The 27180-nt window shown below is 51.6% G+C and overlaps 14 protein-coding genes across 14 annotated transcripts; 5 read left to right on the top strand and 9 right to left on the bottom strand.

The window, feature by feature from the left end:
• Window positions 1-32: 32 nt before the first annotated feature.
• N7539_001267 (uncharacterized protein) lies at window positions 33-2969 on the top strand (the record flags this gene model as incomplete). Its single annotated transcript, XM_056930871.1, has 1 exon — window positions 33-2969. The coding sequence occupies one exon, from the start codon at window positions 33-35 to the stop codon at window positions 2967-2969; it is 2937 nt and encodes a 978-aa protein (XP_056795164.1).
• Window positions 2970-3614: 645 nt separating this feature from the next.
• Window positions 3615-5278, bottom strand: N7539_001266 (vacuolar protein sorting-associated protein 26; the record flags this gene model as incomplete). The annotated part of the gene is made up of 5 exons (XM_056930870.1): window positions 3615-3847; window positions 4145-4261; window positions 4377-4401; window positions 4507-4979; window positions 5068-5278. The coding sequence occupies 5 exons, from the start codon at window positions 5276-5278 to the stop codon at window positions 3615-3617; spliced, it is 1059 nt and encodes a 352-aa protein (XP_056795163.1).
• Window positions 5279-7923: 2645 nt separating this feature from the next.
• N7539_001265 (gluconokinase) lies at window positions 7924-8744 on the top strand (the record flags this gene model as incomplete). The annotated part of the gene is made up of 2 exons (XM_056930869.1): window positions 7924-8196; window positions 8292-8744. The coding sequence occupies 2 exons, from the start codon at window positions 7924-7926 to the stop codon at window positions 8742-8744; spliced, it is 726 nt and encodes a 241-aa protein (XP_056795162.1).
• Window positions 8745-9384: 640 nt separating this feature from the next.
• On the bottom strand, window positions 9385-11133 carry N7539_001264 (uncharacterized protein; the record flags this gene model as incomplete). The annotated part of the gene is made up of 4 exons (XM_056930868.1): window positions 9385-10515; window positions 10599-10670; window positions 10743-10835; window positions 10975-11133. The coding sequence occupies 4 exons, from the start codon at window positions 11131-11133 to the stop codon at window positions 9385-9387; spliced, it is 1455 nt and encodes a 484-aa protein (XP_056795161.1).
• Window positions 11134-11743: 610 nt separating this feature from the next.
• Window positions 11744-12571, bottom strand: N7539_001263 (uncharacterized protein; the record flags this gene model as incomplete). Its single annotated transcript, XM_056930867.1, has 1 exon — window positions 11744-12571. One exon carries the CDS (start codon window positions 12569-12571, stop codon window positions 11744-11746), a length of 828 nt encoding a protein of 275 aa, XP_056795160.1.
• A 1514-nt stretch (window positions 12572-14085) lies between these two features.
• N7539_001262 (Glucose-repressible protein) lies at window positions 14086-14476 on the bottom strand (the record flags this gene model as incomplete). The annotated part of the gene is made up of 3 exons (XM_056930866.1): window positions 14086-14102; window positions 14175-14358; window positions 14462-14476. The coding sequence occupies 3 exons, from the start codon at window positions 14474-14476 to the stop codon at window positions 14086-14088; spliced, it is 216 nt and encodes a 71-aa protein (XP_056795159.1).
• Window positions 14477-16249: 1773 nt separating this feature from the next.
• Window positions 16250-16618, bottom strand: N7539_001261 (con-10 family general stress protein; the record flags this gene model as incomplete). Its single annotated transcript, XM_056930865.1, has 2 exons — window positions 16250-16372; window positions 16493-16618. 2 exons carry the CDS (start codon window positions 16616-16618, stop codon window positions 16250-16252), a joined length of 249 nt encoding a protein of 82 aa, XP_056795158.1.
• Window positions 16619-18143: 1525 nt separating this feature from the next.
• On the top strand, window positions 18144-18572 carry N7539_001260 (uncharacterized protein; the record flags this gene model as incomplete). Its single annotated transcript, XM_056930864.1, has 2 exons — window positions 18144-18345; window positions 18445-18572. 2 exons carry the CDS (start codon window positions 18144-18146, stop codon window positions 18570-18572), a joined length of 330 nt encoding a protein of 109 aa, XP_056795157.1.
• Window positions 18573-19279: 707 nt separating this feature from the next.
• On the bottom strand, window positions 19280-19657 carry N7539_001259 (uncharacterized protein; the record flags this gene model as incomplete). Its single annotated transcript, XM_056930863.1, has 1 exon — window positions 19280-19657. One exon carries the CDS (start codon window positions 19655-19657, stop codon window positions 19280-19282), a length of 378 nt encoding a protein of 125 aa, XP_056795156.1.
• Window positions 19658-19663: 6 nt separating this feature from the next.
• Window positions 19664-20532, bottom strand: N7539_001258 (uncharacterized protein; the record flags this gene model as incomplete). The annotated part of the gene is given in 3 exon segments (XM_056930862.1): window positions 19664-19822; window positions 19839-20037; window positions 20051-20532. The coding sequence occupies 3 exon segments, from the start codon at window positions 20530-20532 to the stop codon at window positions 19664-19666; spliced, it is 840 nt and encodes a 279-aa protein (XP_056795155.1).
• A 1147-nt stretch (window positions 20533-21679) lies between these two features.
• N7539_001257 (phosphatidylinositol-specific phospholipase C) lies at window positions 21680-23104 on the top strand (the record flags this gene model as incomplete). Its single annotated transcript, XM_056930861.1, has 1 exon — window positions 21680-23104. The coding sequence occupies one exon, from the start codon at window positions 21680-21682 to the stop codon at window positions 23102-23104; it is 1425 nt and encodes a 474-aa protein (XP_056795154.1).
• A 267-nt stretch (window positions 23105-23371) lies between these two features.
• On the bottom strand, window positions 23372-24424 carry N7539_001256 (mitochondrial 54S ribosomal protein uL10m; the record flags this gene model as incomplete). Its single annotated transcript, XM_056930860.1, has 1 exon — window positions 23372-24424. The coding sequence occupies one exon, from the start codon at window positions 24422-24424 to the stop codon at window positions 23372-23374; it is 1053 nt and encodes a 350-aa protein (XP_056795153.1).
• A 283-nt stretch (window positions 24425-24707) lies between these two features.
• Window positions 24708-26084, top strand: N7539_001255 (anthranilate phosphoribosyltransferase; the record flags this gene model as incomplete). The annotated part of the gene is made up of 2 exons (XM_056930859.1): window positions 24708-25037; window positions 25098-26084. 2 exons carry the CDS (start codon window positions 24708-24710, stop codon window positions 26082-26084), a joined length of 1317 nt encoding a protein of 438 aa, XP_056795152.1.
• Window positions 26085-26568: 484 nt separating this feature from the next.
• On the bottom strand, window positions 26569-26882 carry N7539_001254 (Rpo12/RPC10 RNA polymerase subunit family protein; the record flags this gene model as incomplete). Its single annotated transcript, XM_056930858.1, has 2 exons — window positions 26569-26593; window positions 26674-26882. 2 exons carry the CDS (start codon window positions 26880-26882, stop codon window positions 26569-26571), a joined length of 234 nt encoding a protein of 77 aa, XP_056795151.1.
• Window positions 26883-27180: the final 298 nt, after the last annotated feature.

Raw genomic sequence — 27180 nt, 5'->3', positions numbered from 1 at the left:
AGGTGATCGCGGTGCAGTCAGCCTCCGCGAAAATGTTTGAAAGTACAAGCGATTATCCAAGCAATTCTTTCCAAGAGATCTTGCTCGCGCTGTTGAACGTGTCTGCCTTTACCGAGCGGAAGGCCACGCCGGAAGAACTAACTGAGGAGCTAAAGTCGCCAATCGCGCCGCAGAACTCGCAGCAAGCCGGGAGAATGCATCACAATAATCGCCGCGTGTCGCTAATTGTCGGAAAATCAAGGATGCAAGATGAAGAGTTGAAGTTCGTGCTGGATAAAGGCAACGAAATAGCCCGTGCAAACTTAGAGCGGCTTTCGTCACTTGACAAGGAGAATCTGGAGGCATGGCAGCTTTTCAGTGAGAGTTTGACTGCGGCTAGTGCGAACCAATCTATTGATACGAGCCTTCGTCTGCAGGCCTGTAACAACCTTAATTCTCTTATCTTTCTCACCATGAAACCAGCGCGGTTGGGTGATGATGAGACCTGGAACAGAATACAGACAAGGAACTTGCAGACCTTGAAGGAACATATCGCGAGACTCTACGTGTCCGACGAAGTGCATGCAAAGTCGGTCCCTGTTACCGTTATTGAGATCCACGAGCAGAGCCTGGATACCTTGCACGCCATTCTGGAGCAGTATGCAGAGACGCTCACAGATGGATGGAGTCTTGTGTTCGATCTGATCTCTGGAGTGTTCGGAGTGACGAGTGAAGCCGAGAGTGTCACACAAGGCTCGTCTTCCGAGCGTAGGCATCCAGCACATCCGGGGGGTCCACGACTTGTCCGTGCAGCCTACAAGTCTTTACATCTGATTGCGTCTGACTTTGTCTCGCTTCTACCAGCGCCTTGTCTTCTGGCGCTTGTACAGTCACTCAATGACTTTGCGTCCCAGACGCAGGATTTCAACATCTCATTGACAACAACTACTTTCTTCTGGAACGTCTCGGACTTCTTGCGAGGGAGAATGGACAAGTTCTCCGTTGGCGCTTATGTCGATGCTTCTGTTCGCGAAGATGATCTTGAGGCACTTTCTTGCAGCGAGGACTTATCAGTATCCAGTCATTGTCTATGGCTCCTGTTGCTACTCCGTATCGTGGACATTGCCTCTGATTCAAGGTCAGAGATCCGGAATAGCGCAGTCCATACTTTGCTGAGGATTTTCGATGCATATGGCCAACAGCTCTCTTCAAAAGCGTGGCGATTGTGTCTGAATCGAGTACTGTTTTCCATGGTTGGGAATCTCTCAGATGTCCTGGAAAAGGTCCGGAAGAAGCAAGGCCCTGAAAACGAGCTCAAGCCATGGATCGAGACTACTGTACTCGTGATTAAAGGCGTCTCTAGCCTGGTTGCCAACTTCTTGAATGTGATAGTGAGCGACGAGGACTTCCTTCAATCTTGGAAGAGACTTTTCGACTTCCTTCAGAAACTAGTCGACATGCGCCTTTTAGAACTCAGTGAGGCCACTTTTGCTAGTGTTTCTTCGATCTTGACCCAGTGCAACTCATCCGGGGAATTGAGCAAAGAAGCCTGCCACTGCGTATGGACTTTGTGGGCCAACGGCCATCCGATGCGAGAGGAGAACCCCGTTGACCAAAATCGGTCGAACCAAGATGCTGCCCTGGCGTACATGCAGACCCTTCAGCAGTTATACCATTTGCACAAAAGTCACCTGGACGCAGAACATATTGATACGATCCTTGAGCATCTGCGCCTACTGGTATGGAATTCGATTTATCCGCCGTACTCTCCGGATACAGAGCGTTGCTCTGCAGTGCAAGCTTTGGTGATCGGCTGCTTGAGGACGCTTTGCATGGAAAAAGAGAATTCACAGGCTGCCATCCTGTCATGCTTGGCTGATCTGTCAGACTCACCTTTGAGTAAATGGAACCCCAGCAGTGACTCGCGGAAGCCAGGGTTTGTTGCATTCTCAAAGACCCTTATTGACCTGATCAGCTGGTACATTGCAGAATTCGGTATCAAGCAAGATATCCTTTCGAATGACGCTTTGGCCTTGATTCTTGAACGATTTGGTGCGCTGATCCTGCAGAAGTACATCTGGAAAGGAAAAGACCGCGACCCCTATATGTGGCAGAAAGCCTCTACGGCAACGCTCAAAGTTCTTGAAGTTGCAGTTCCTTACGTGGAAAAGCAGTACGACAGCGCCAAAAGAGCGGATATTGCACGGTTTTGGCGCTGTGTGGTGAACATTGCTCATGGCATGGTGTCAGCACACGGATATCAAACCCAGCAGCTCCCGCATTCTCGAATCGCCGCCGACGAAGAGTTCGACATTGCCGCCTTCACTCGTCTCAAATGTCTGATTTTGCCCTCTCTTGGCGCTGCAATTGTTCCGGATACCGTGCGTCAGAGCTTCGCCCTTGCACTCTTCCATTCCTCATTCATCTACGCGCCCCAACGTCTAGACATGCCTTTGACCTCCATCGAGCAAGATCCCCTGCGGGACTTCTACACCATCCGGCCGGGACGAACCTTTGATCCGCCCCCCACGCTTCGACCACAGATGGCGTACGTACTGATCGACTCCCTCTTCGAGCTGGCGGCGACTTCAGGTTCCGATACCCCAACCTTTAGCCAACGTACACTAATGGCGTGCTCCACCGCGCCTTATCTTCTCCTGCGTTGCGCAATCTCCCTCAAGAGCTTCATCGCTGATCAGCCCCTCCGCGGCCTGATGCCCCAACCTACCCCAGCTCGCAAGGAACTCTTGCATCTCCTCGACAGTCTGGAACATCTGCATAGCGAACCCTCTGCAATCCCGGACTCGACGTGCATCAAGACATTCTCGTCAAAGGAGGAGTCCGCTTCTGGCCGTCATTATCGTAAGCATTTGGAATGGATGTTTCCGCTTGTCGTGAAAGCCGTTCGTGTTGCTGGCAAGGAACGAGATGATGGGAGGGTCCTGCAGGCCCTCAGTGTGGTGCTACAGGAACTTGGTCATTTCGAATGACCATGCAGCTTGGGATCATTGTCAATCTGAGAGGGAGAGGATAGGGGCAGAAAAAAGAGAGGGTATACTGTCAGTGGATAATTACTCCTTTTGTAGATCGTTGTTTGGGAACCTTTTATAGATACACAGGGCTTTTCAATTGAGCTGTCCCTTAGGCTGATCAAAATTGGATGAATTCTAAGTGTACTACTTACAAAGAATTCCGCCGCTCGCGATCGAGCAAATTCGCATACTACATGAGAAAGTCTTTGGTGAATTGGGAGGGAGGACATCCACTTCCGTTCATGAGCCAGCGAGGGCACTGTAAATGATTTGAAGGTGGTCTTGTTCACATTGATGTCCCAAGTCAGCGCGCGAGATCGGCATATGATCGAGAAACAGATTGACATGAGTAGTAAGTAGGCTACAGGATGGTATCGTGGCATAACGGTGGGAGGAGCCGAAGAAAGTCGGCACCAAACAATACAGAGAGGAAGAGCCTTGGAGGGTGAAGAGGTCATGGAACGTGGGAGACGAAGACTAAGGTGGGTATAGAGTGAGGCAGGCCAGGGCAAAGATGAGCGCGAACGGTCATTTCCTCGCGTGTCTACACCCGGACTGAACGTGTGATTTGATGCAGAGTGCTTCCAAACCTTGAGGTCAAGTTCACGCTGCAGGAGCCGAGACAGCTGCCGGAACGTTGTTTTCTCGAGAGGCAGCAGATGAGATCTCACGTCCCGGGCCCGCAGTGGCGGATCCCGGCGGTAGGACTGCTTGCTGTTGCTGCAGGAGCACCTGCTGCTGGATTTGCTGTTGTTGAGCGATCTGCGGGGTGGCGGCGATCTCAGGGGCCTGACGGAAGAGCGCAATTTCGGATTGCTTGAAATAGCGCCGGGCATCTGTATATGTATATGATCAGTCAGCGAATTCGCGTGCGCCAGGCTAGCCAAGATTCTCTGCAGTCGGAACGTGAATAGGAACGGAATGGAAAAGATTGTAGGGTGCGGACAGGACTCCCCGTCAAGGATAAGAGTTCTCCAATTCAAGACAGATGGTATCGAAGCCAATACCTTGCGGGACTACAAGCTGTGGCCGAATTGGATACCAAGCATTGGAGAGAGTATGCGACAGTGAAGGGCGACCGGTAGTTCAAGAGGGGCTTGAATCGGGACTGTAGAGGCAGGAAGATGACGTACCTTCGTCGATAAGAACCAGGCTCAGATAGTACCGTGTTGAGTACTTCTTGTTGACGTCGCGGAAAGTGGGTGTAAGGTCGAATCCGCCAAGGAAGAGACGGATGGGAATGGTTTCACCTATCGATGATCAGCACTCGGCACCAGAAGCTTCGACATCCAAGCCAGATCCTGGGTGATGGCGGATGCTGTTCTATTTCTCAAGCACGGCTGGCTGAAGCGACTGGTCGCTTACCTCTTGAAGGAGATCCGTCCATGATCTGAGAGTTGCATTAGCCGCCGTAGTATCTTAGCATCTGACCCGTATCCGCACAGATTCCATCCGGGGGCAGCAGGTGCCGTGTGGACATATGATGATTACGTACCTCGAACCGTACGAGTGTTTCGCTTTCGTTGTATTGATTTGGGGGAGAACCAGTGGTTTCCCGTCGAATGATGGAGAGCTCCATGTGCTTGATCTTGAGGCGCACGAGCAGGAAGTAGATCCGGCCGACAATGACATCCTTGAGGTGGTACTTGGATTTGGAGTACTCGAACTCGATATGTAAGCAGTCCTCAATACCCACATCCATCTTGATTGGGCTGTTGGTCTCGGGTGGCATGCGGTACGAATACACCCAGAGGTCCTTCTCGCGAATGACGTCGGCCATGCGCCGGGAGACCGTGACGCGCACAAAGTAGCGCAGTTTCACATTGATCCCGTTGTATGATTCGTACTGCTTCTCGACATTTTTGAAGTTGAAGGGGAAGGTCTGGGGGTGTAACAGCTCGCCGGGAGCAGCCAATTCCTGGACGAGCGACAGGAACTCGTAATGGTTGCCTCGGTCGTAGAACATCTCTGAAGAGTGGAGGACATGTTAGCGGTCCATCACCTATACCGAGATGGAAGTGAATGAGCTGTTATCAAAAAGACTTGCCAATTGAACCAATGAATTGCACCTTGATGCCGGTATGCTCTAATCTCTTGCCATCTTTGGGTCGAATGGTCACTGCACCCTTGACCGACTCTCCGTCCATGTACAGAGGGACGCGTTCACGGCGACCCTTGTCAAGCTTGACATCGACGGTCTGGCGCTCGTCCAGATCCTCTAGGACGACGTCGATGTCGACGGGGGTGGAGAAGAAGAGGGCCGCCATTGTTGGACTGGAGGGATTGGCGATTCGGAGATGCGGGAGCTCGCGATGATGCTCGCAACGTCAAGCGGGTGCCCGCTGCTCACTGCTGCCCGCCCGTGACGCCGCCCCGATCTGGCTGATTATGTAAGAGCCCGCAGGCACCCGCCGGCGGCTGGACCTGATTGATTCAGTAGTACAACGCTACAACCTAGACTTACCGACCTACAAGGTGCAGAGTACAGAACTAACAGGGACTATTTAGTGACCCGAAGTGTTTAGCTGTTGAGTTGAAGTACAAGAGGTATCCCATTCCACAAGGTAGGATTATTCACCGTTGGGATTCACCGTTGGGAGGTGGCTACAGTAGGTGCAGCATCACCATGTGTGAGAGGGATGAGGTGTGAGATTGCTACGGGGGAGAGATTCAATCTAGGCTATGGACTGCGGTGAGTCAGCAGTATCACATGCCACACAAACATGGACGCAGTTCGCTTGACATTCATTCAAGAAAACGAATACTTGACCACGAGTCCAGTACTATAGCGTATTTCTCACTCACTTACTCGGACAACTCTTTAGAATTGAGCTGTCCAATAGATTGTGGGGCTTTTTTTCCTGAAACTGATATCGACCGAAAAAGACTGAAAACTGACTGACTGAGAGGAGCATGAGGCCGATGGAAAGTCGCCTGCATACTGGCTCCGAGCCCCAAGGCTCCAATCTATGCCGTCTAGAACGATTGCTCGTCTGCAATTGCCAAAGTCGTAACACTCAATCAACTTGGTCTGGAGAGGATAGTGATGCGACTAGTAATCTCCAACAGTCCGTCTCGAGTCAAGCTGGAGTGGATCCGGGCGCATCGGATCATCTTTTCCGAAGTATCCAGAAGTTAGAACATGTCGGCTATTTGACGTTAATGAGCTTGGTTTCTCTGGTCGCGACGCAAGACCTCATGCGCTAGAGGTTCCCCCGGATTCTCGGCGATTGCGGATCGATCACTTGAAAGGGTGGATGTGGTATGTGTCATGGTCATTGGGCATTTCAGACTGCAATGTGCATGTGTGGGGTGGAACTTGGGGCCACGAAAGCACATAATTCTCGAGCAACAAGCGCAGTACAGCGCTACACTAGCTACTAGCTAGTAGGTACTAGCTAGTGGGTACCATTGCAATGCAACTCCCGTGAGAGTAGAATGGGCACTATAGACCTTGGAGTACATCAGTAGTAGCACACTCCGTGTTTCGACTTATGGTTGTGAGCCTTCGTTCAACCTGCCGAAGTGCACGAGTGACTCAAATCTTCAACGTTTGAAGAGGGAAAGTCTGAGATAGGTATTGAGTATTTGCAATAGTCTGGTCCTAGAAACCATCGACTAGACACTGACAGACACCCGAAAGGCGTCTGGACCCAGCACTACTAGGAGCGCAACTCCGAGGCACTCTGATCGCGTAGCATTTCATTCCCATTATCCTGTCAATCACACTCTCAACCCTGTACACTAGGATCCCAGAGTTTATCCGGTTTGCCCGAAGCGGGCCAAAGCCCAGATCAATTCAATGCTTGGTCAACGTTCGTGTCCACGCACTTGCTCTGCAAAGGTCCTTATTTCCAAACCTTCCATTGTGAAGGTAGTCAGTACTCAGTGAGTAGTGAGCACTAAGTCCTATTCATTGACTCGGTGCTGTAGTCCCGTGAGTAACTGTACGGAGCGAGTTGATCTTGCTCACGTTCTGTACGGTCATCAATATCCGGGGGCGGCAATTGAACACCAATCGGTAGACCGAACCCCTAGCGTGGGGGTAGTTTAATACACAGCCAATACCGTATTTGGATACAGCATCAGGCTGAAGTCATAGCAGGTGACATCATGTGGCCGCTTGCACAATCATTCATCTCGACACAATCGTGAGGGAACTCAGAGCGCATCCTCAATAGCTGTGGCTTACTCCGCCTGGTCAGAGGCCAACCACTCTCGCCGGTCTCCTCTCCAACGGTGTTGAGTGATCTCGTCCCCGCGATCCTCCGCGACTTGCATCACAACCACTTTTGAACCCCAGCCAAAGCCATCCCACTCGCCGCGTGCACATCTCCTCCACTCGGGTATTGAGAAGGACCCTGCATCACCCAATCAGCCGCCCTCTTCTCCAGGCTGTCGGTCGGTTCCCCCACTCGGCTTCTGCTTTGGTCGGATGCGCCCAATTTCCCAAGAGCCGGAAGGAGAGTGTGATCAGTCCGTTTAAAAAAAAAAGGATGGGCCCAAATTCCTTCTCACAGTTCAACATTGTTCGTTTTTCTTTCCCTCTCCTCCTTGCCGGGTCTCCATCGCCTTCGTGCCTGAACCTGGTCTTCAAATCCCTCCAGAGCCAAGAACATCCCTCATCCACGTAAAGCGTCCCATCAACCGACAAGGACAAGGCTAGCCTCGTGGTATATACCAAGCACCTCCCCCGAAGAAGAAAATAAGGTCTACCCAATTCGAGACGCTCCCCTATCCTGTCCACTCGCCCAAATCACCGCATCATTTCGTCATTTATTCGGCTCTGTCGCCGACATTCCCTGGATCCAACACCGTCCTCGCAACCAACAAAAGAAATCAACGGTCGATTGCCGTCTCTTTATACGACAACAAGTGACTCTGGGTGACACGGAAGCCCGAACATTCAATCATGCTCTCCGCCGGTGAACGTCCTCAGCCTCCGCACGCTTCTACCAGAGTAGATTCGCCTGCAGTCTCAGTAGGCAAGGGCCACAGCATGCCCAATTTTGAAACCACTCCCGGCTCGTCCTCCAACCCTTCGACCTCGATCCGTGAGACGCAACCAAAACCTACCCATGTCCAGCACATCTGGGTGGTCACGGGCCCGGCAGGATGCGGAAAGAGCACCGTGGGAAACGGTCTGCGAAAAGAATTGGGAGTCCCTTTCCTCGAGGGCGACGATGTAAGTTTCCTTCTGCAAGAGACGGCGCGTGAAGAGACCCAAGATGTGCAAGCTCGAATGGCTGACTCAGGAATGTGCCTTACCTTCCTTAATAGTATCACCCTAAATCCAACAAGGAAAAGATGGGGAATGGTATCCCTCTCACCGATGAAGATCGCTGGGACTGGCTGATTTCTCTGCGCAACGCCGCCATTGAAGCTCTCTCTCCATCGGAGGCCAACAACTTCCACCCTCCCGCCGGCGTGGTGGTCGCCTGCTCGGCGCTGAAGCAGAAGTACCGCGACGTCATGCGGGTCGCCGCTTATGGGTCTCCGTCCGTGCTGATCCACTTTGTCTATCTCAAGCTCAGCGAGGAGGTTCTCATGCAGCGGGTCAGCCAGCGCAAGTCGCACTACATGAAGAGTGACATGGTCCGATCTCAGATGCAGACGCTCGAGGAGCCCGAGCAGGAATGGGACGCCATCACGATCAACGTTGAAGGGCCACCGGATGTGGTCCAGCAAGAGGTGATTGACGTCGTGACAAAAAAGCTCTCGGAATACCTGTGAACCTCGAATGAGTACTTACGAAGCCCTCATTCTGACACTGTCCTTTGAGTCTACTTTCTGCATGCGAGGAAAACCTGTTTCCTCCGCTTGGTGTCTCTGAACAGGAGTTTCCCGTCCTTTCTTCCATACATTGTTTGATCATCTACTTGGCAGGTTTAATCTTCAGGTGTTCAAGATGAATTGTTTTCTTTTTCTTTTGCTATGTCACGCATTACATTTGTTTTCTTTTTTTTGTTGGTTCTTCTTGTGTTTGTGGCTACTACCAGAGGCGTTTTAAGTTTCAGGGTCCCCTTTTGGGACTCTCCATGGCTTGCATGTTGTCTATGACTTTTGAATGATTATCTTCTCGCGGAGGTTGTCATCTCTTGATACCCCGATCGTCGGGACAAATGCAATCCACATCATATTTATCAACTACCAAGTATCAGTAAACTCGATGGAGTATACAATGGCACTCTTTCCGTGCTTACATCTATGCATGACGAGCCGGGTACTGCAACTGGAAAGGACTGGAATGTGAGGGAGAAACTCATGTAGGAGAGAAAGCTACACGTCAAGGAAGTCGCTGACTCCTCAAAGCTTCTTCATCACCGTCACAGGGCCTTTGTGACATTCCACATTCTAAATTCTATTCTCTGCCTCATCGCAAATTCAAAAGCATCAGCTCCGGCGATTCGATCAATTCACGCACCCGGTTGCCCATGCGCGCCATCGTCGCCCCATCAATCACTCGATGATCCGCACTCCAACTGAAGTTCACCATATCTCCACGTGTCACCTCCCCCTTCTCATCAAAGACCGGGACCGTCCTCGTCCTCCCCACACCCAAGATAGCCACCTCGGACGGAACAATCACCGGCGCAACGTACGTCCCGCCAATATTCCCAATATTCGACACGGTAATAGTGCCGCCGTTCAGATCGGCCGGGCCCAATCTACCTTCTCGTCCCAGGGCGCTCAGCCGGGCAATTTCGGCGGCAATGTCGAGGATGGACCGGTTGGCGACGTCTTTGATGTTGGGTACGATGAGGCCTCGTGGGGTGTCCATTGCGATGCCGATGTTGTGTCTCTCGCGCATGATGAGTTTGGGTTTATTGGGGTCGGTGGTGGTGTCGATGCGGGCGTTGAGAATGGGGTATTGGGTGAGGGCGAGGGAGACGGCCTTGACGACGAAGGGGAGGAAAGTGAGCTTTTTGGGATCGCGAGAGTCGGCGAGGAGCCTTTTGCGGATGGTGGAAATGTCGTTGATCTTGAGCTCGTCCGTGTACAGGAGGTGGGGGATGGTGAGGGATTTGGTCATGGTTTTGAACATGGCGGATTGGATGGGGGTGAGAGGGACGGCGGACTCGATCTGTCGGGTGTCGACGGTGGAATTGGTGGTCATGGTTGTTGTTGTCGTGGTGCTGTGGGCGAGGGCTTGTTGTGATGGGGATGTGTCTCGTGTCTCGATATGTTTGAGAACGTCCTCCTTGAGAACTCGTCCTTCCTTGCCGGTGCCGGTAATCTCCAGGATATCCACGTTGTGCGTTTTCAAGAGACCTCGCACAGCTGGAGTCGCAAGAGATGCGTGCTTCGATTTGGGAATCTGCGCAGGCTCTTCGGTGATTGGAAGTTGAGGATCTAGAGGTGAGGTCTCTGCAGCCTGCACGGGTGACAGTGCTTCAACCTCTGGAGTTGTCACTGCAGGCGCACTCTCGGCCTCCGGTGCTGGCTCGTGGGCAGCATGGTCATCGGGATATTGCCCGTCCTCGACTTCGATATCGCACAAGGCCTGAGGGAGAAAATTCAAATGAGCTCTTGGAAGACCAGGAGTGATGAAAGGCTACTTTTTTTTTTTTTTTTTCATTTACTTACCCTGCCTGTTGGCACCGTGTCATCCGCTTCAAAATGAAGTTTTTTGATCACACCCGCATATCGTGACGTGATCTGGACTCGTACGTTTGATTTTAGCGGCCATCCCCGTCCCAAAATAAAGGGCATTCCAAGACTGATACTCACATCGTCGACAGCTTTATCCGACTGGTATTGACAAAGCGGCTTCCACTCTTCAATATGGGCCCCCTCTTCCACATACCATTGAATGATCTGGACCTCAGTAATACCTAGATGGGGAGAGATCGTCAATTCAGAAAGATCGTCCGAGCAATTGCCAAAACCCAAGAAGTGCATAGAACAAAGTGGAATAAAGTGAGAAAAATAAAAAGCCTCGAGCTCACTCACCCTCTCCAACATCCTTCAAAATCTGCGATTTAATTCCCCAAAGCGAGGGGCCAGCATGAAAAGCCCGGCTCGGGGCGGGTTGAATGCGGAAGTGCGTGCGGAGAAGACTCCGGGGTTGACTGGATCGCAAGATCCGGGGAACATTGGCCCCTGTACGTAGGACGTTCATGATGACTTTCTCCTCGGAGAGCGCTGGTGAACCTCTAGCAAATTGGGATTGTAATTCGCACCACCAAAGAAGACAAAAAAGCCATGACAGAAAGGGGAGGAGGGGGGCATTAACTACTCGAGGTAGATGAGCCCCAGCATGGCATTTATCTACTGGTGTTCCTGCTCCGCGCCGAGGGTAACCGACGTGGAAAGGCACGTGACTTGATGCGGGGGAGTGCGAGAGGCAGGGAGGAACTCCGATGGACCGTGTCTGGGGTATTTCGTTCAAGTGAACAGCCGAAACTGATGGTCGATCAACTTCGAGCTTGAAAGCCATCTATCTAAGAAGATCATAGTAGTACTGTCATCGGGGAAGCTTCGAGGATAATTGCTGATGCAATGTACGGTACAAGCTTCAGCTATAGATGGACTCCCGTGTCCAGAAGTTGGACGCACTAAAACACTATGATGGTAAACGATTCATGTACGCTTTCGTCGAATTATGCGATCCAATGTCCAACTTTGCATCCAAGTATGATGATAAGTCTTGGAGGTACAGCTCAGTGGCTTCATCAAGATCTTCAAATCGGTTGAATTCCGTCCTCGGTCTCTCCATACTGAGTCACCGATCAATTCCTTCCCTGGCCCAAAATATCCGCCAACGACTTACTATCCGACAACGCCTCGCCCCGGTCATCAGTAGGTACCTTTTGCGAGGCAAACGCAAGGAAGACCGCCTCCCAGTGACCATCATCAAACTTGAAGATCAGGGCACCATCTTCATAGATCCCATTCTCAAACCGGGGCAGGCTGCCCTGGTTCATATGCACATCGTGGATCCCCGAGCCATAAGACGAGCCAAAGATATAACCGGTGGCCTTTTGGTTGATCGCGTCGGTAAGAATGGGGTCGAGGTGGTCCAGGATATCGTTGTTCGGGCCTGGGATGTCGTGGGGGAGTACTTGTCCCGACGATAGATTGAGGAGATCTTGGGTGCGGACAAAGTCCAGACCCTGCAGGGTTGATTGTTGTCGACGGACGGGCTGTCCTCGGTTGCTCCGGCCGTGGCTGTAGCCATGACCATGACCATGACCATGACCATGACCATGGTTGTGATTGTGATTGTGGTGTTGGTTCTGGTCCTGACCCTGACCCTGGGAGTTTGAATTGTCGTTCTGATGGGCTGCATCACTCGGTGGAGAAGTGAGGTGGAATCCCAGATCGAGAGCAGAGAGGGTCTCGGTCACAGGGTGCTGGAAGTTACGATTCACCCAAAAGACAAGCCGGGTGTCCTTGTCGATGGATTTGACATTGATGGCAGCCTCAAGGCTCTTGGTGGAAGATGTATCATCTGTGAAGTGCAGGTAGATATGAGGAGACTTGGGGTCTTGCTTTTCGGTTTGAGCCGTGTAACTCGTAGGCTGGCAGGCCCATACGCCGTAGTGGGGGATGGTCATGTTTGTGATGAAGGGAAGCTTCTGTGCAGTGTGCAGTGTGCAGTGTGCACTAGGGTTTGGCTGAGCAGATGGATATGCTGGAGTCAAAATGGATGATCAAGAACTGTTGAAATCATCCAGGCCCCCTACGCGGAAATCATCTTCTTCATATGACCCCAACATCTACCTCAGACCTCATTGCCGACCGTCACACGTATTCCCCGACACGCAAACAATCCCAAAGGTGACACAGATCAAGATTCGTCTCTCTCACAACATGCTGAAATCCGACCAAATCATTCGACAGTATCGACACATCTCATACACGTGCTTCAGCCACACGCTTTAGCTCGTCGACAAAAAAAGGCTTGTCCGTAGTCGATGATGTAGCCGATTATGCAGCCATGCAGCCGACGGGTCATAAAAGGCTTAGCCCGTGTGACGATCGCCTGTTTTTGCCCGTGCCACCATCTGCAGCTTGCAATGCGTAGAGGAAAGTTGCCTCGTATCGACAGATTCGTTTAATTCTTCTCGGGTCCTGGCTCGGGAGGAAATTTGCCGGGATGGAGGCTGGACCCAGAGTGTGTTTTCAAACTGCAGGGGGATGGGGGGGGGGATGAGCCTGCCCTGTGCTCACTGCTCAGTGCTTTGTCTGGCGTTGGCCGAGGCCGGAAACTCTTCGATACAGAGTCATTAGGTATTTATGCAGCTCAAAGTCCAGGAGAATAGAGAAAGCGTCATTGATCTCTCGGATGATGGAGGGCGGTGATGAATCAATCTTGAAAATCTTCATCAATGTCGTTTCCGCCCTCGGCAGCATGTCTTGATATATTGCAGGTCCAAGACTATCCCGAAAGCAAGTTGATGCAACCACGAACATCAAGAAGTGATGAGCTGGTCAATGTTTTAGACGATGAACCTTACATAGGGCGAACTTTGAAGTGATATACATACGGATGCACAAGCATGGCCTACGTAACCGTCGCCGCTGCCCGCATCTCACCTCAAGTGGAGCACGTGGTTCTCGACCGAACAGCTGCCAGGGCCAGCCGAACTCGGGGGTTTATCTTGCATGCATACTAATGCAAAGTTATGCACGTTTGAGTACCTATTTCTGTTTTGTATAATGGATGACTCTTGAAGAGAAGATTGGAGTACTGCTGATGCTAGACGCGTTGAATACAGCAAATGAATGCGACTGGACTGGATATTTGGAGCAGTCGTCGAGGGTATTTTTTGAGACTGGAATCATTATAGGCAGGACTAGTGCCGGTGGAACGTGTTCCAAATGCATGCATCTGATAAGGATCGAAACGACGAAAATCACGAAAAACTAGTGTCCTGAGGAGGAGTACGATAGATGACACCCAAGAGTGCACAGAATGGAAGATACTCAAAGTTGAAAATAGTGAGATTCATGGCGATGGGGTTGTATCATAACATCATAAGCCTCAAAAGATCAATTAAGAATACATTATTCCGACACGCGTTCTCGAAAGAGCTGCAACAGCTGCATGCATCATCGACGACCAAATTTAGTGCTTAGCAGCCTCTGTGGCGGAGTGAAAGAGTTGGTCAGCCTGTGATCACAAAGAGTGCTTGTTCTTCTCGGCTCAGTTCATACCCTTGTTGGTGTCGGCCTTGGTGTCGTGGACGCTCTCGTCCTTCTTGTCGACAACGGCGTCCTTGGCAGCGGAGGCGCGGGTGCCGAGGCTGGCGTCGGAGTCCTTGGCGACGTTCTTGTTGGCCTCCTTGGAAGCCTGAGCACCAGTACCCTGGATGCTCTCGGAAACGTAGTTGGCGGCTTGCTGTAAGAGACGGCAAAAAAGGCATCTGGTTTAGTGACTTGAAAGATACAGGATAACAAGGTGTGATCATGCCTCAGGTATGACCGCTGACAGCTGTTCTTACCTTGACGGACTCCATTGTGAATTGAGTTTGGAAAAGAAAAGAGGTTGGAATATGAGAAGTTTGTTTGTTTGTGATGAAGAGGATGTTGTATGATCTGCTGGATTTGTAGCGATATTTAAGTCATCTGCGACTCGAACTCCATGAGATCTTCGTATGGCGCAGGAACCTGGTTATGCAGCCACACTGCCATGATTCTTTCCCAGCTGCCAGAAAACATCACATCATCGCTCCGTCAGAGTGACAGGCGTGGGGCTCTTTGGGTTGCGCATCGGCGTGGAGGGGGGAGGAGGGGTAAGTGGATCACTCCGCGGGAGACTCAGACTCTTACGAAGTTAGAAGTACTGCTGTACCACGACTCACCATAACAAGTACGATCGTTAGTATAGGGCTAGTAGGTTGTTGGGTACTTGGGCCAAGGAAACCAGCAAGCTCTCCTCTCGTATCTCGTCCCCTTTCCCGAATGGTGCACATCCAACGTTGGAACTGGAAGGGTCCACTCGATACAGTGCAAGTACTGTAGATCGCGGTCTCAAAGCATGGCTCAACTCATCGGGTGGAGACATGCACGTCAGGCAAGAGGCGATGACGGGAGGCTGTGGCTGATTCACCGTGGAGCAGAGCCAACTGCAGGGGGACAACAAGTCATGTCACATGTGAAAGCGGGCCAAGTAGGTAGAGAGGCGAAAAAGGGCTGTGCCGAGACGCAAGCCACGTTACCTCCCCGGCCAAAGCCAAAAGGTGGAAGGGAACCCGAACACCCAAACACAACTACAGTCTACCTCTACCACCCGATCATTTTGGATTGCTATGGCGATGTGATCTCATTCTGGCCGTGACGCGGAAGGAGAGATGGTGGGTGGGACACGCGACGATTGGTAGGATGAATCTACCGAACGTCAACCTCCGATCATATGGACGGAACTCCGTCCCGTCTTGGCGGCGATCTGTCGTGGATGGCGACAACAAGTATTCGACAGACAACCCCAAACTTGATTCATATGGGGGAGAGGTACATACGAAATCAGATCAAAAGGCACACTCAACCACTTTGATCCTGTCGTATTCTCGGACGGATCAGTTGGTTTGAAGCCCCAGCGTACGGTTCTGTGATTGTACCTGGCCCGATAAGCCACCACGCTAGTCTAGCGTGACAGGTGGCAAATGACGATGATCTTCAGGGTTACGGAGGCTTCGACAGAGGATTAATTGGTGGGAGGGAGTCTTTTCAAAGCAGGTTTCTCGATACTTGATCTGTTTCATGATAGGGGAGGATATACATGCGAATATGACTTATGTTAAAGTTATTTCAATCTACAATGTCAAGCCTGTTGGAAGGTGCACCGACCTGACTGTAAATTGGAATTTTTGCAAATCTTGTTCATAATAGCGTATCAAGTCGTCTGAGGATATGACATCAACTCGTTGGACATGCCTCGGCGCTAGCAAATATAACATTCACACCTGACAGGACGCTTATGCAACCATTCGATACATAATCCCTCCCTGCGCCAAAAATAGGTTCAGTCATTGGTCTAACCTCCCAAATTCGTTGGCATGTGTAGCAAATGCACAGGACACAACAGTATTAAAAGTTTTTGAGCACATTCATGACATTATTATGAGATTGTTTATAGACCGCTCGAGCGAGAACAGAAGATCGTAGGATGATGACCAACGAATCTAGCCTGGATACTAGGCCGATAAAAACCAAAGGCATTGATTGAACGATTGCTCGCCATCGCAGTGCTAGATGCTGGATCAAGAGCAGAGGATCCAATTTAATCGAATCTACTCATCAGACTCGGTGTTTCCGCTGGCCTGGCCGCCCTTCTGACCGGCCTCTTTGGCGCGGGGGTCACCGGGCTTGAAGCTACCGCTGGAGGCCTGGCCACCCTTAGAGGCGATATCTCTCTGGACAGAAGGTCAGTATTGAAGTCAAGTCCTGAGAAGAAGACCACAAACAGGTGATGGCATATATGACCCTCTTCAGGCTGGGGATTCCCCGCTCGAAGAGACAGAGATGATACTGACCTGCTTATCAGCATCCATGCTGGCAAAGCCACCTTGGTGGCTGGACTGGCCGCCCTTGCTGGCAATCTCCCTGACCTCTTCCTTGGAGCGGTTGGCGAAGTTTCCGGGGTTGGTGTTGTCAGTCATGGTGAAGTTGAGTAGACGGGTTTCCGAGGAAGGTGGAAAGGGTGATTGAATGGAGGAAGATGTTGTATGTCTTGCTTGGGATTGCGATGATGAAGAAAAAAGTCTAGGGCCCAGCGGGATCTTTTCCATCAGCTTTATACCTTTCCTTTCACACGGCAGTCTCCATCTCCATCATCTCGTCGTTGCAATGTCCCAGCTTTGACGTCGTCAACCAAAATACTGAGCTACAAATCAAGGATTGAAGCCTCCTTACCGGTATTTCCCCGAATTCCCTAGCTTCAAACAATCGATTCTCCCCCAGCGAGGAAACCGGCTTCAAACTGGGTCCGATGCCCCAAGGGGTGCGTATATCCGCCGTCATCCTACGGAAGGACCAGGGAGTACACAAACAGCAGACCTAAGCTTCAAATCTCGAAGAACAACCGCTTCATTGAATGGGATCGTTTCCGCCCTGTCAAACCCCACTGTGAATCGGGATATGCTTTTTGTGGGGTTGAAATCGACAAACTCAATCGAACTCATCAACGCCAACTCTATCGGTTCCGTGGGCCTGGCCCCGTCTCAGATCTTGAAAAATTCGTTCCAATCTTGCATGACGGCTTCCTGGGTGGGCACGGGAGGATCGAGATCGTGGGGAGTTGGAAAGGATTCCAGGCTTGTGAGCCAAGTCACTCTTCCAGCGCGAAGGGAATTCGATTCATGGATGCATGAATGCATGGATCCTGCGAGCTTGCTTACTAGCCCCCATTACCCCAGTCGCGGCACTGCAGAAGAGATCGGACCATTACTGCATTAGGCATGATTCAAGTATGACATATCGAGGCGGGATAGTAGCGGTCAGTTGCCGTAATTCTAGGGTTTCAACCCGGGTATCAGATGGCGAGATCTACTCACGTCATGATGAAACGTGCTTGAGGTCGACGCTGAAGTCTTGGGGTCCAACCCAATTACAATAATCAACTTGTGAGATTGAGACCTTTGGAATAAAGCCGACAAGGAGAGGTGTCATTGAAGATCATCTCATAGCCCTCGTAGTCTTTGATTTTGCGACAGTGGTACATGCTCGGGGAGTAAGTATACAAGGGGTGGACATTGAGAGCATATGGATGCAAACACCATCGATTGCAAGCTTATGGCCTACTACTGTACGATGCAATCTTCTTGAAACAATCGACCGCACGGGGCTTTGAAGTCTTCAATCCAGAACCTTTCCACCCCCGCGCTTCCGCAATCACAAGCATGTAAGCCCAGTTCTAGCCCCAATCTCCAAGCTTGTCGAAGGAACCAATGAACGAGGCATTACTCTACCATTACGTGATAATGAGCGGAGCGGCAATACCCGGTGGAGGCTCGTTCCCCAGATTCCAATCGCCTCCAAGATTTTTATAAACTTGCAGCTATCTGAATCCGGTAAGGTAGGCAGCTATGTACATCATCATCCCCCATTCCAAGCCGAGGCCTTTCCTCATCGATCCCTAACTTTCCCACCAACTCCACGATTTTCAAACCTGCACATCCACACAGAATGTCGAATCCCATCAATCGAGATTCCGAGGACGTCTACGAAAGAGAAAGTGACCAGTCACGCGTGAATCGAGCATTTGCAGATACCTCGTACGTAACCGGCGCCAACCAAGATCAGGACGAGATTGTTCCTGTGCAGAGCGACGATCAACCGGTCGAGGACCCGATAGATCCTGCAACTGCAGATACTAATCGACAGTTGCGTATGTTTCCGCCAATGGAGGGGTCCCGTTGGGGATTCCATGCTGCAACGGTCCGTTTGAGCAAGGAAGCAGAATAACGATCGCTGACCATGGCTGCAGGACAGGATGAACGAGAAGCGGTGAACGAGTCCAATATTTTGCAGGGCGATCGTCTTCGTCATACGAGACCAGTCACTTCGAATCGGTATAACGAGGGACCTGAGGAATCGGATATTCCGGAGGTGTAAACCGGTGTTCTACTAGCTACTATAGTAGCTACTTAAATAGTACCTACTACCTACTAGGTAGCTGGGTTGTACGCGTACATGTTGAGAATAAGCGTGAGTGAAGATCAGATATTCTACTTGTGTTCTTGATCTGGAAAACCACGGTCCTATCCTGCTAGCAAGGGCCAATCTTTCAATAGGCTTCAACCGGAGTCCCGATTTTCTACTCAGGAGTAGGCCATCTCACTAAATAAGGCAGCGTCTGATTGCCATTTGGCTATTTCCCTGGGGCTTGACCTGCTTCCAGTGGACCCCGGTAGTTTGGAAGTAGCGGTCAGCTCGGCGCTTCAAGTATGAAATAGGAGAGTATCAGGAGACAACTGCATGATGAAGTCTGAATGCCTCCATTTCGCCTTGGTCTTGAGTCCTACATTCAGTAGATTTAATAGGCATGTAAGCATTCCTCTACTTCTGCTTCTGGACACAGTCTATCCAGTCTGGTAGTATCATATTTACAGCCTTCTAATTTCCAAGCTTGGAGCTTGGATGAGTTGTAGTCAATGTGAGTACTCTGTTTCCAAGCCCTTCATTACAGCAAGCCACACTGCTTGGAAAGTGTGGAAGCCCAACGGCGCTAATCACACGGCGCCTCTTGTCTCATCCCACCTGCATGCAGCTCGACAAGAGGTCCACCATAGCCGGGTATATCCATTTCAGATTCTCACATCTCACGTGTCGCCCGCCAAGATATTCTGATGCCCAAGTGAAATGATTCCCACTGTATCCAGAAGCAACCTCTCGCTCAGCAGAGCGCCGTTCTCAGCAGCCAGGCTCACAGCCAAGCGAGAGGCATTCTTGATCTGTCTACCGTTCAAGGGCACTTTTGCCAGTGCGTCAAAGCTGATCTCACCGCTCGTGGATTCAATCTTCAATCGGCCCACTTGATCTTTCCAGATTTTCATACGGGCTTCTTCATCGAGGGCCTGGTAGCGAAGAGCCACGGTTATGCGGCTCCCAAATGCCGGGTCAATCGTGCGAACACGGTTGGTTGTGAGAAACAAAATACCAGGATGGTACTCGAGAATGCGAGGTATCACGCACACCATCGCGTTTCAGATTAGATCAGACGTCGAACGAGTCTCCAGGAATACGTCTGCTTCGTCAAGAACGGCCAACGCATCCCATTCTGCGCACAACTCGAGAACGTCACAGAGTCTTCGCTCAAGATCTGATGCCGAGGAAGCTGTTCCATGACGAACGACAGCGCGGATCTGTCACTCTATACACGCAGGGCCCGCATCCAGGTACAGATGTGCATTTGACAGGGATGCCGGGTCTGAACAGCTCTCCCAGCCCGTCAAATGAGAGCATTCCATTTGAGATCAACTCTCTGGCCGCCCGAATGACGGGACCGGCGATCTCCTCGACTTGGTTGATCAGCTCAGTCAGACCAATGACTTCAATCGTCGCTAAATCCCCATTCGATCTGTATCCAAAACCCAGAGAGCAAGCTGAGGGTATGTCGGCGCCAGTATTGAAAGAACTCAGAGGTCTGCGAACGCAATCCGGCATTGTATCGCACGATCGCATGGTCAAGACATCTCAGGCGTCCAAGACTCCTGTAGAGCCGTTCTGCGGCAACCTTTCGAGACTGGCCGCTGCCAGCATAGTTTGTTACTACCTGACGGAGGGTAACTGTTCCCTTGAGGTTGTCATCGTTGGTGCGGAGAAAGTCAAAGTCGATGGTGTCCAGAGTATCTCCTGCCCAGGAGAACACGACCGTGCCATTGCACTTGACTTCATTGGCGTTTTTTTCGACGCCAGGCAAATCACCATAAGCAGGACCTTCCGAGGTCACATTCGTGTTCGAAGACCTTGCATTCTTGGGATTGCGAGCTGGCGGAGGCGGTGGTTTTGACGAGTGGGCGGCCGTTGCCGGCACCGAGCTTTTGTCGATTGGAAACGCCTGAGATGGAGACATTGGCAATCGTTGATGGTGAAGATCCGTTACAGTCAATGGAAATTGAATCAAACCTGATATATCGGAACGATGAACAATTTAAATATGCCTTAAAATGCTCGTTCTGATCTCCAGCGCAACGCGTCCGTTTCCAGAGGCATACGTAAACGTCTCTCAGCCGTGGAAGGGTTCAATTAGGCTGCCTATCGTATTAGGATGAATCGAGCGAGAAATACGTGGGCTACTAGTTTAATCCACATCAATGCAGTATGACCATGCAGTATGCACTATACAGTAGTGTCCAGGGGCTCCGTGATTTGAGGCCGCTCAGGGAAAGTCGCGGTCCAGTTGCCGTTGAGAGAGAGAGAGAGAGAGAGAGAGAGAGAGAGAGAGAGAGAGAGAGAGAGAGAGAGAGAGAGAGAGAGAGAGAGAGAGAGGAGAGTGAACACGAAGCCATCGTCTTGGCGGCGGAAGGGAGAACAAGAGCCTCAAGAGATGAGCCACTACCGACAACATGAGACCCACGTAGTATAGACCTGCAGTCAGTAGTAGGTAAATACTAGGTACCTTAAGTAGCAAGTACTCAAGTAGTGCCAAGTACGTACTAAATAGCAGTGCACTTAGACTCTAGGCATCTAGGAACCTTAAAAGTACGCAGTTGCGCACTGCGTGAGGGAGGTAGTCGATTTTGTGGCTCGACCCACGTTGGCAACGGACGTGCGTTCTCAGCCCTGCGAACTTTCAATCGAACAAAACTCCGAGCATACTCCCTCGAGCAGTAGTGTCAAATAGTCAGCCCCCATATCCATCAATTTCAGGCGCCAGCAAATTGCCCCCATATTGCAAGACGATTCGAGAATTTCCCCCACGAGAAATCAATGACACTAAATCCAGTTTGGAGGACAAGGAGTGGGGGTTCATCCAGAGGAGCTAACGCCTCTTGCGGACACTCCGCTCCACACGTTGATCCATTCGCAGCCGCCAGTCGACGGTGCTCTCGCTTGAGTGTGCAGCTTCCGTCATGGATCTGTCTGTCTCGGCGTGGCATGGACTCTGGCGCTAGAAAAACAGATCTGACTGCGCCCCCGTCCGCGACAAACTTTATCTTCCGTTAGTCCCCCAGTCCACTTGTGTTTCGCGGGGGAAGCTCTCACACTCAACCCCCATCATGGTTGCCGAGAAGCTTACCGTTCGCAATAGCACCAGCACCCCAATTATTCTCAGGCGCATTGAGCGCTTCGAGTCGCCGCAGGATAGCAATGCAGGCGATAATATCGCGTTGTTTGCACGAAACTTTACCCGAGTGCTGACCAACACCACGCGCATTGCAGAGCCCGTCAAGGCAATCAGTGAGGCTACTCGTCCCTTCGAGGACCAAAATGAGCTCGATGTGCGCATTGATCCGTTCACTACGAATCAGACTGATAGGCGAGCCTTCGTTCACTCGGACAAAGAGCGCATGCGCCTGACCTTCGAAGTCGAAGGTGAACGGCACACCATTCAAGTCCCCGTGCCCACTGCCGAATCGGCGACAATGAAGTGCGAGTCCGAGAATTCCAAACATCGCCTCACAGGCGTCTACCTGACGAACGAGTCTTACTTGGCGATTTTCTCCTCGGCCAATCTCAATGCCTGGATGCATGAGCTGCGCGACGACATTCGACTCCCTGGGCTATCGATTCCTGGCACGCACAACTCCCCAACCTGCTACGTGGCGCCGCCGTCCGTCCGGTGCCAGGCCGTGGGCCCCAAGGAACAGCTGCAGAACGGAGTGCGCTTCTTTGATATCCGCGTGCAACCTCAATACCCCGAAGATCTCGACAAGGATGACTTGATCCTCGTGCACAGTGTCTTCCCCATCTCACTCACAGGGAACAAATACTTCCGCGATCTCATGAAAGAAGTCAATGAGTTTCTGGACCAGAACCCCTCCGAGACAGTCATCATGTCTCTGAAGCGCGAGGGCCCCGGAAACGCCACCGATGAGCAACTGGCTGAGATCCTGTCCCGTCACTACATCCGCCCCGACAGTCGCTGGTGGACCACGCCATGGCCTCCCACTCTGGGTCAGGTTCGGGGAAAAGTGGTGCTCGTACGCCGCTTCTCGATCCCCGACGAATTGAAGAAACAGCACGACACTTTCGGCTGGGGCATCGATGGCTGTGGATGGGAAGACAACCATCCCAATGCCAATTGTCCCAGTGGGCATCTGTGCATCCAAGATTTCTACGAGGTCCAAGAGTCCACCAACATTGACAACAAGATCAACTATGTGAGGCAGCATATCGACCGGGCGAGCCGGCACAGCCATCCGTTTGGCGAAATTCCGAATCCTGACAAGGGTCGTGAATGCCCGTTCTATATCAACTTCTTGAGCGCGAGCAATTTCTGGCGGCCGAACACGTGGCCCGAGAAGATTGCGGCCAAGGTGAACCCGGCCACCGTCGACTACCTGTGTCGTCGTCCATATGATGAGAATGGTGATTCTTCTACCGGTATCTTGGTCACCGATTGGGTGGGATTAGACGGTGACTGGGACCTGGTGCGATGCACTGTCGGAATGAATGCCAAACTGCGTTTGAGGGAGAACTAGAGAGGCAATCAGGTGGTCAAGTGTACAAACCAAAAGACACGTCTTGAAACCGCTGCCATGTAACTTACGATACCGAATCACTTACTAACCCTTTTTGTATCCACAGCGACATCATGAAAGAAAGGCCCATATCACGAAATAAATGAAGAAGATATACAATGATCCAATGTAAATGCGAGACAAGTCCGTTGCCAAGAGTCCTCTATAACCCGAGGCCCATACTGGCCGCTATTATACAAAATAAATGTGAATTTGAGAGGCGCCACATTACGAAGACTCTGTCTTCTCCTCGGCGGGCTTCTGTTCCTCTTCCAAAACACTTCGTCGACTCTCCATAGTAAGATACAGACTCTTTCCAGCTCCCTCCAGAGTGCTTGTGACGCTGGATCCCATGCTTTGCAGAGCCATGACCAGCTGCGCACGCAGACCATCCATACCTCCTTCAATGCTGCCGACCCACTTGGTCTCGTTAATATCAAAGACCTTGCCATCAACCCGAGCAGCCAGCAAATTGAGCTTCTGGAGACCAGTCTGGACGATCGGGTCATGATAGTCTGGGTTACCCTTACGGGTAGGGGCTGCGAATCCAGACTCCTTTGGCGTCAGGATCGACAGAGCGGCCTTCATGTGTTCGGGGGAGACGGCAGGGATGGAGAGGATGGCAATGGGGCCAACAAGGATATCGCCGAGCTCGTGGCGTCCCTTCAGATTCCTCACCGCAGCATAGGCGGCGCGGGACAGGTCATGCGTCAAGGCAGGATCGTCCCGGGAGCCAGAGAGGGCCGGTAGCTCGGCGGAAGTTTGTGTGATGGGGTCGACAGCACTCGGAGGCTGTCCGGCAGCCTGAGCGGCCTGGTTGGGCCGGAAGTACTCGACGATTCGAATGGCGACCTCGAAGATACTGGTCTGGATGGTTTGCAGCTTGATATACGGCGCCAGCTGTGGAGCCGATCGTCCTTCAGAAGCAATCTTCTCGTCCACCTTTTGAAGAGCCTTGGTCAATTCTCGTCGGATTGAAGCCCATTCCATGGACTTCAGATTGTTATGTTGGAAGATGACCATCAATGGCGATGTGCGGATGAGCGACGTGTATTGGCGCAGAAGCTGTGATCGTCGGTATTCAGGGTTGCGGTGAGAAGGCAGCTGGGCAGGAGGTGTCCTTGCGATCGGAGCCTTGGAGCGAGTCATTCGCTCGATAGATGGCGCGGGTGTGACTGCAGGCGCAGCAACGGTGCTGGCGCTGCGAGACGCGACCCGAAGTTCTTGAGGGCATCTCAGGGTCTGGCGATGCAACGATGGAACTCGTACACGTGGAGGCATATTGAACACTGTATGGCGGGTGCACAGCGACACCAATTCTTCGAGACTGATGTGGATCACGACAGCCTTCGGGGAGCGGAGGAGTAGTTCAGCGGGTGATATTTTTTAGATTCTCAAAACGGATTAGCGTACGGCGAGGCGGTAGCGTGTTTTGCCGCAGATGTTTACCAATGCATTGAGCGCATTGAGTCACACAGGTCTTTGTTTCGTCTGATCAAAACACCCATTGACCTCTCAAAGCTGACTAGCCTTTCGTCCGAACAGTCTCGTCAATCTACCAACGATGCCTTCATCACCAAGGCATGAAAAGCCAGAGGTGGTGTCTATTTCACCACTTCTTCAGCGACTCGCCTACCCCGCTACAGCGGATATCCGAGTTAGCGCCGATGACATCGCCTCTGCTTTCGCCCTCATCTTTGAGGACCGCTTATCTGACATTCAAACTGCGGCGCTTCTCACCCTTCTTCACTCTACGGGAAAAGACAAGCAGGCTGATGTCATTGCGAAATGTTCCCATCGCATGAGAGAAGCTGCCTCTCAAATCGAAAAGTCAGAGCTCCGGAAAATTGTCAGGACTCGCGGAAGACGTGAAGGCAATTATCAAGGTGGACTGGTGAGAGTTCCTTTCTCGATTTCTGTACCGGAAAAGTACTAAGTTGGATTCCAATTCCAGTGTGACATTGTCGGAACCGGTGGAGACTCCCACTCAACATTCAATGTCTCTACGACGTCGTCAATCATCGCGTCGCCATTGCTGATGACAGCGAAGCATGGTAACCGGGCCCAAACCTCATTTTCTGGATCAGCCGACGTTCTAAATGCCATCCAACCCATTCCTCCCAATATCAACGCCGTGAACGCCACCAACATTGCCAAGGTTTACGAGAAAACCAATTATGCCTTCCTTTTTGCACCAAACTTCCACCCGGGCATGATGTATGCCAACCCCGTCCGACGTGCTCTCGGTCTGCGAACCATCTTCAACCTGATGGGACCCCTCGCCAACCCCATTGAATGGGCGATTGAGGCTCGAGTGGTCGGCGTGGCGTACCAAAGTCTGGGCCCTGTCTTCGCTGATGCATTGAGACATGCTGGCGCGAAGAAGGCTCTGGTCGTCTGTGGTGCTGAGGATATGGACGAGATCAGCTGTGCAGGCATTACGAACTGCTGGAGACTTACAGAACATCCCAACCCGGAGTACAAGCCCTCAGAGGACAACGTGGAGGAAGAGGAGAATGACGACGACGACGATGAAGAAGAAGAAGACCCGAACCCCAAGACCATTGTCAAGATAGATACTTTCCAGCTGCACCCCTCAGACTTTGGCTTGCCCACCCACGCTCTCACCGAGGTGGGCGGGCGTAAGCTCCCCAAGGACAACGCGTTGAAGCTCATGAGCATTCTGCGCAATGAGCTTGCTCGTGACGATCCCATCCTTGAATTTGTGCTCATGAACGTGGCTGCTTTGCTGGTCACGTCGGGTATTTGCGAAGCAGAGACCAGTGACATGGGCCACGGCGATGATGGCAAGGTCATCACTGAGCGCGGCCCCGGCGGCGGGCGCTGGAAGGAGGGTCTGCGTCGCGCACGCTGGGCGATTGAGAGCGGCCAGGCTCTCAAGAATCTGGAGCAATTCATCGAGGTCAGCAACCAGCTGTGATGATGCCGTGATGAAGCTGTGATGATGATTGTTCGAACACTGCACTGTTCAAACTGATGATTGTGGACATTTTTGTCAATTTTTTCGAGATTCATGTCTGAATTTGGTTACTATGTGTGGTAGACTAAAAGCACATGTCTATGTGCCATTTGCAAAGGGTGTCTTCATAGGCAGATCTCGGAAGGACTTGACATTGGCGAGGTAAGAAAAGCACGTAGATTTTCATATGAACGTAAAATTGATGGGCACTGTGCCGTTTGGTCCATCTCATTGATGACTGTCATTTGCATGCTGAAACTCCCGAGCGCCACTTGATGCATCAGGTCATACGAGATATGACCCCAGAAACTGAGAAAAGAAAAAAGACCGACAACGTTTTTAACACCTCAACACATCCCACTCATCTCGACTCCACCTGGGTTGGTTCCGACTGCGCGAACAATACCCAAGCAATCAAACTTCTCGCGGGTCTTGTGCGCTCAACTCAACGAGCCTCGAATTGGACCATGCTGTACAGGGGGTCAAACATGAAAAGATCAGCTCACATCTTCTTATCTGCAACCAACGCAAAGCTCTCAGAAAGACTCACCGCTTAGTCCGCTCCTTGTACAGCACACGATGACCGCACTCCTTGCAGCGAATATGCTCGCTGCGTCGCAGAGGAACGCGCGAGCTGCAGTGGCCGCAGATATAGTTGATCGCAGGGCTGTCAACAGCCATGGCGCTACCGCTACCCTCGTTGGAGAAGTTGTTCTGGCTACCGCCCATCGAGGGCACCTGGTAGGCTTCGCGAGACATGATGATGGAGTTTTTTCTGGGTGGGAGGGGACTTGAACAGCGTAGCGAGAGCGAGCAGCTTGGTTTCGATCGCGAGAGCGCGGACAGGGTGAATGAGAGAGGTACTGATTGCTTGTGCTTGGATGTCGGCGAAGTTCTTTTTCTTTCGCCGCGGTGGAGCAGATGGAGGCGGTCGATTCCCCGGGCCGCGATTTGGGATTGATTATGTAAGACATCTCCACGACGCTCAGGTCAGACCGCCTGCACAGTGACGGGCAAGCCCTTCGACGGACTACTAGTAAGTCCGCTGAAGGGGGAT

The sequence above is a fragment of the Penicillium diatomitis genome (genome assembly GCF_028827545.1).
Source record: "Penicillium diatomitis strain IBT 30728 chromosome Unknown utg000001l_segment0_segment0, whole genome shotgun sequence".
Lineage (NCBI taxonomy): Eukaryota > Fungi > Ascomycota > Eurotiomycetes > Eurotiales > Aspergillaceae > Penicillium > Penicillium diatomitis.
This window is presented reverse-complemented; position numbering and strand designations above follow the sequence as displayed.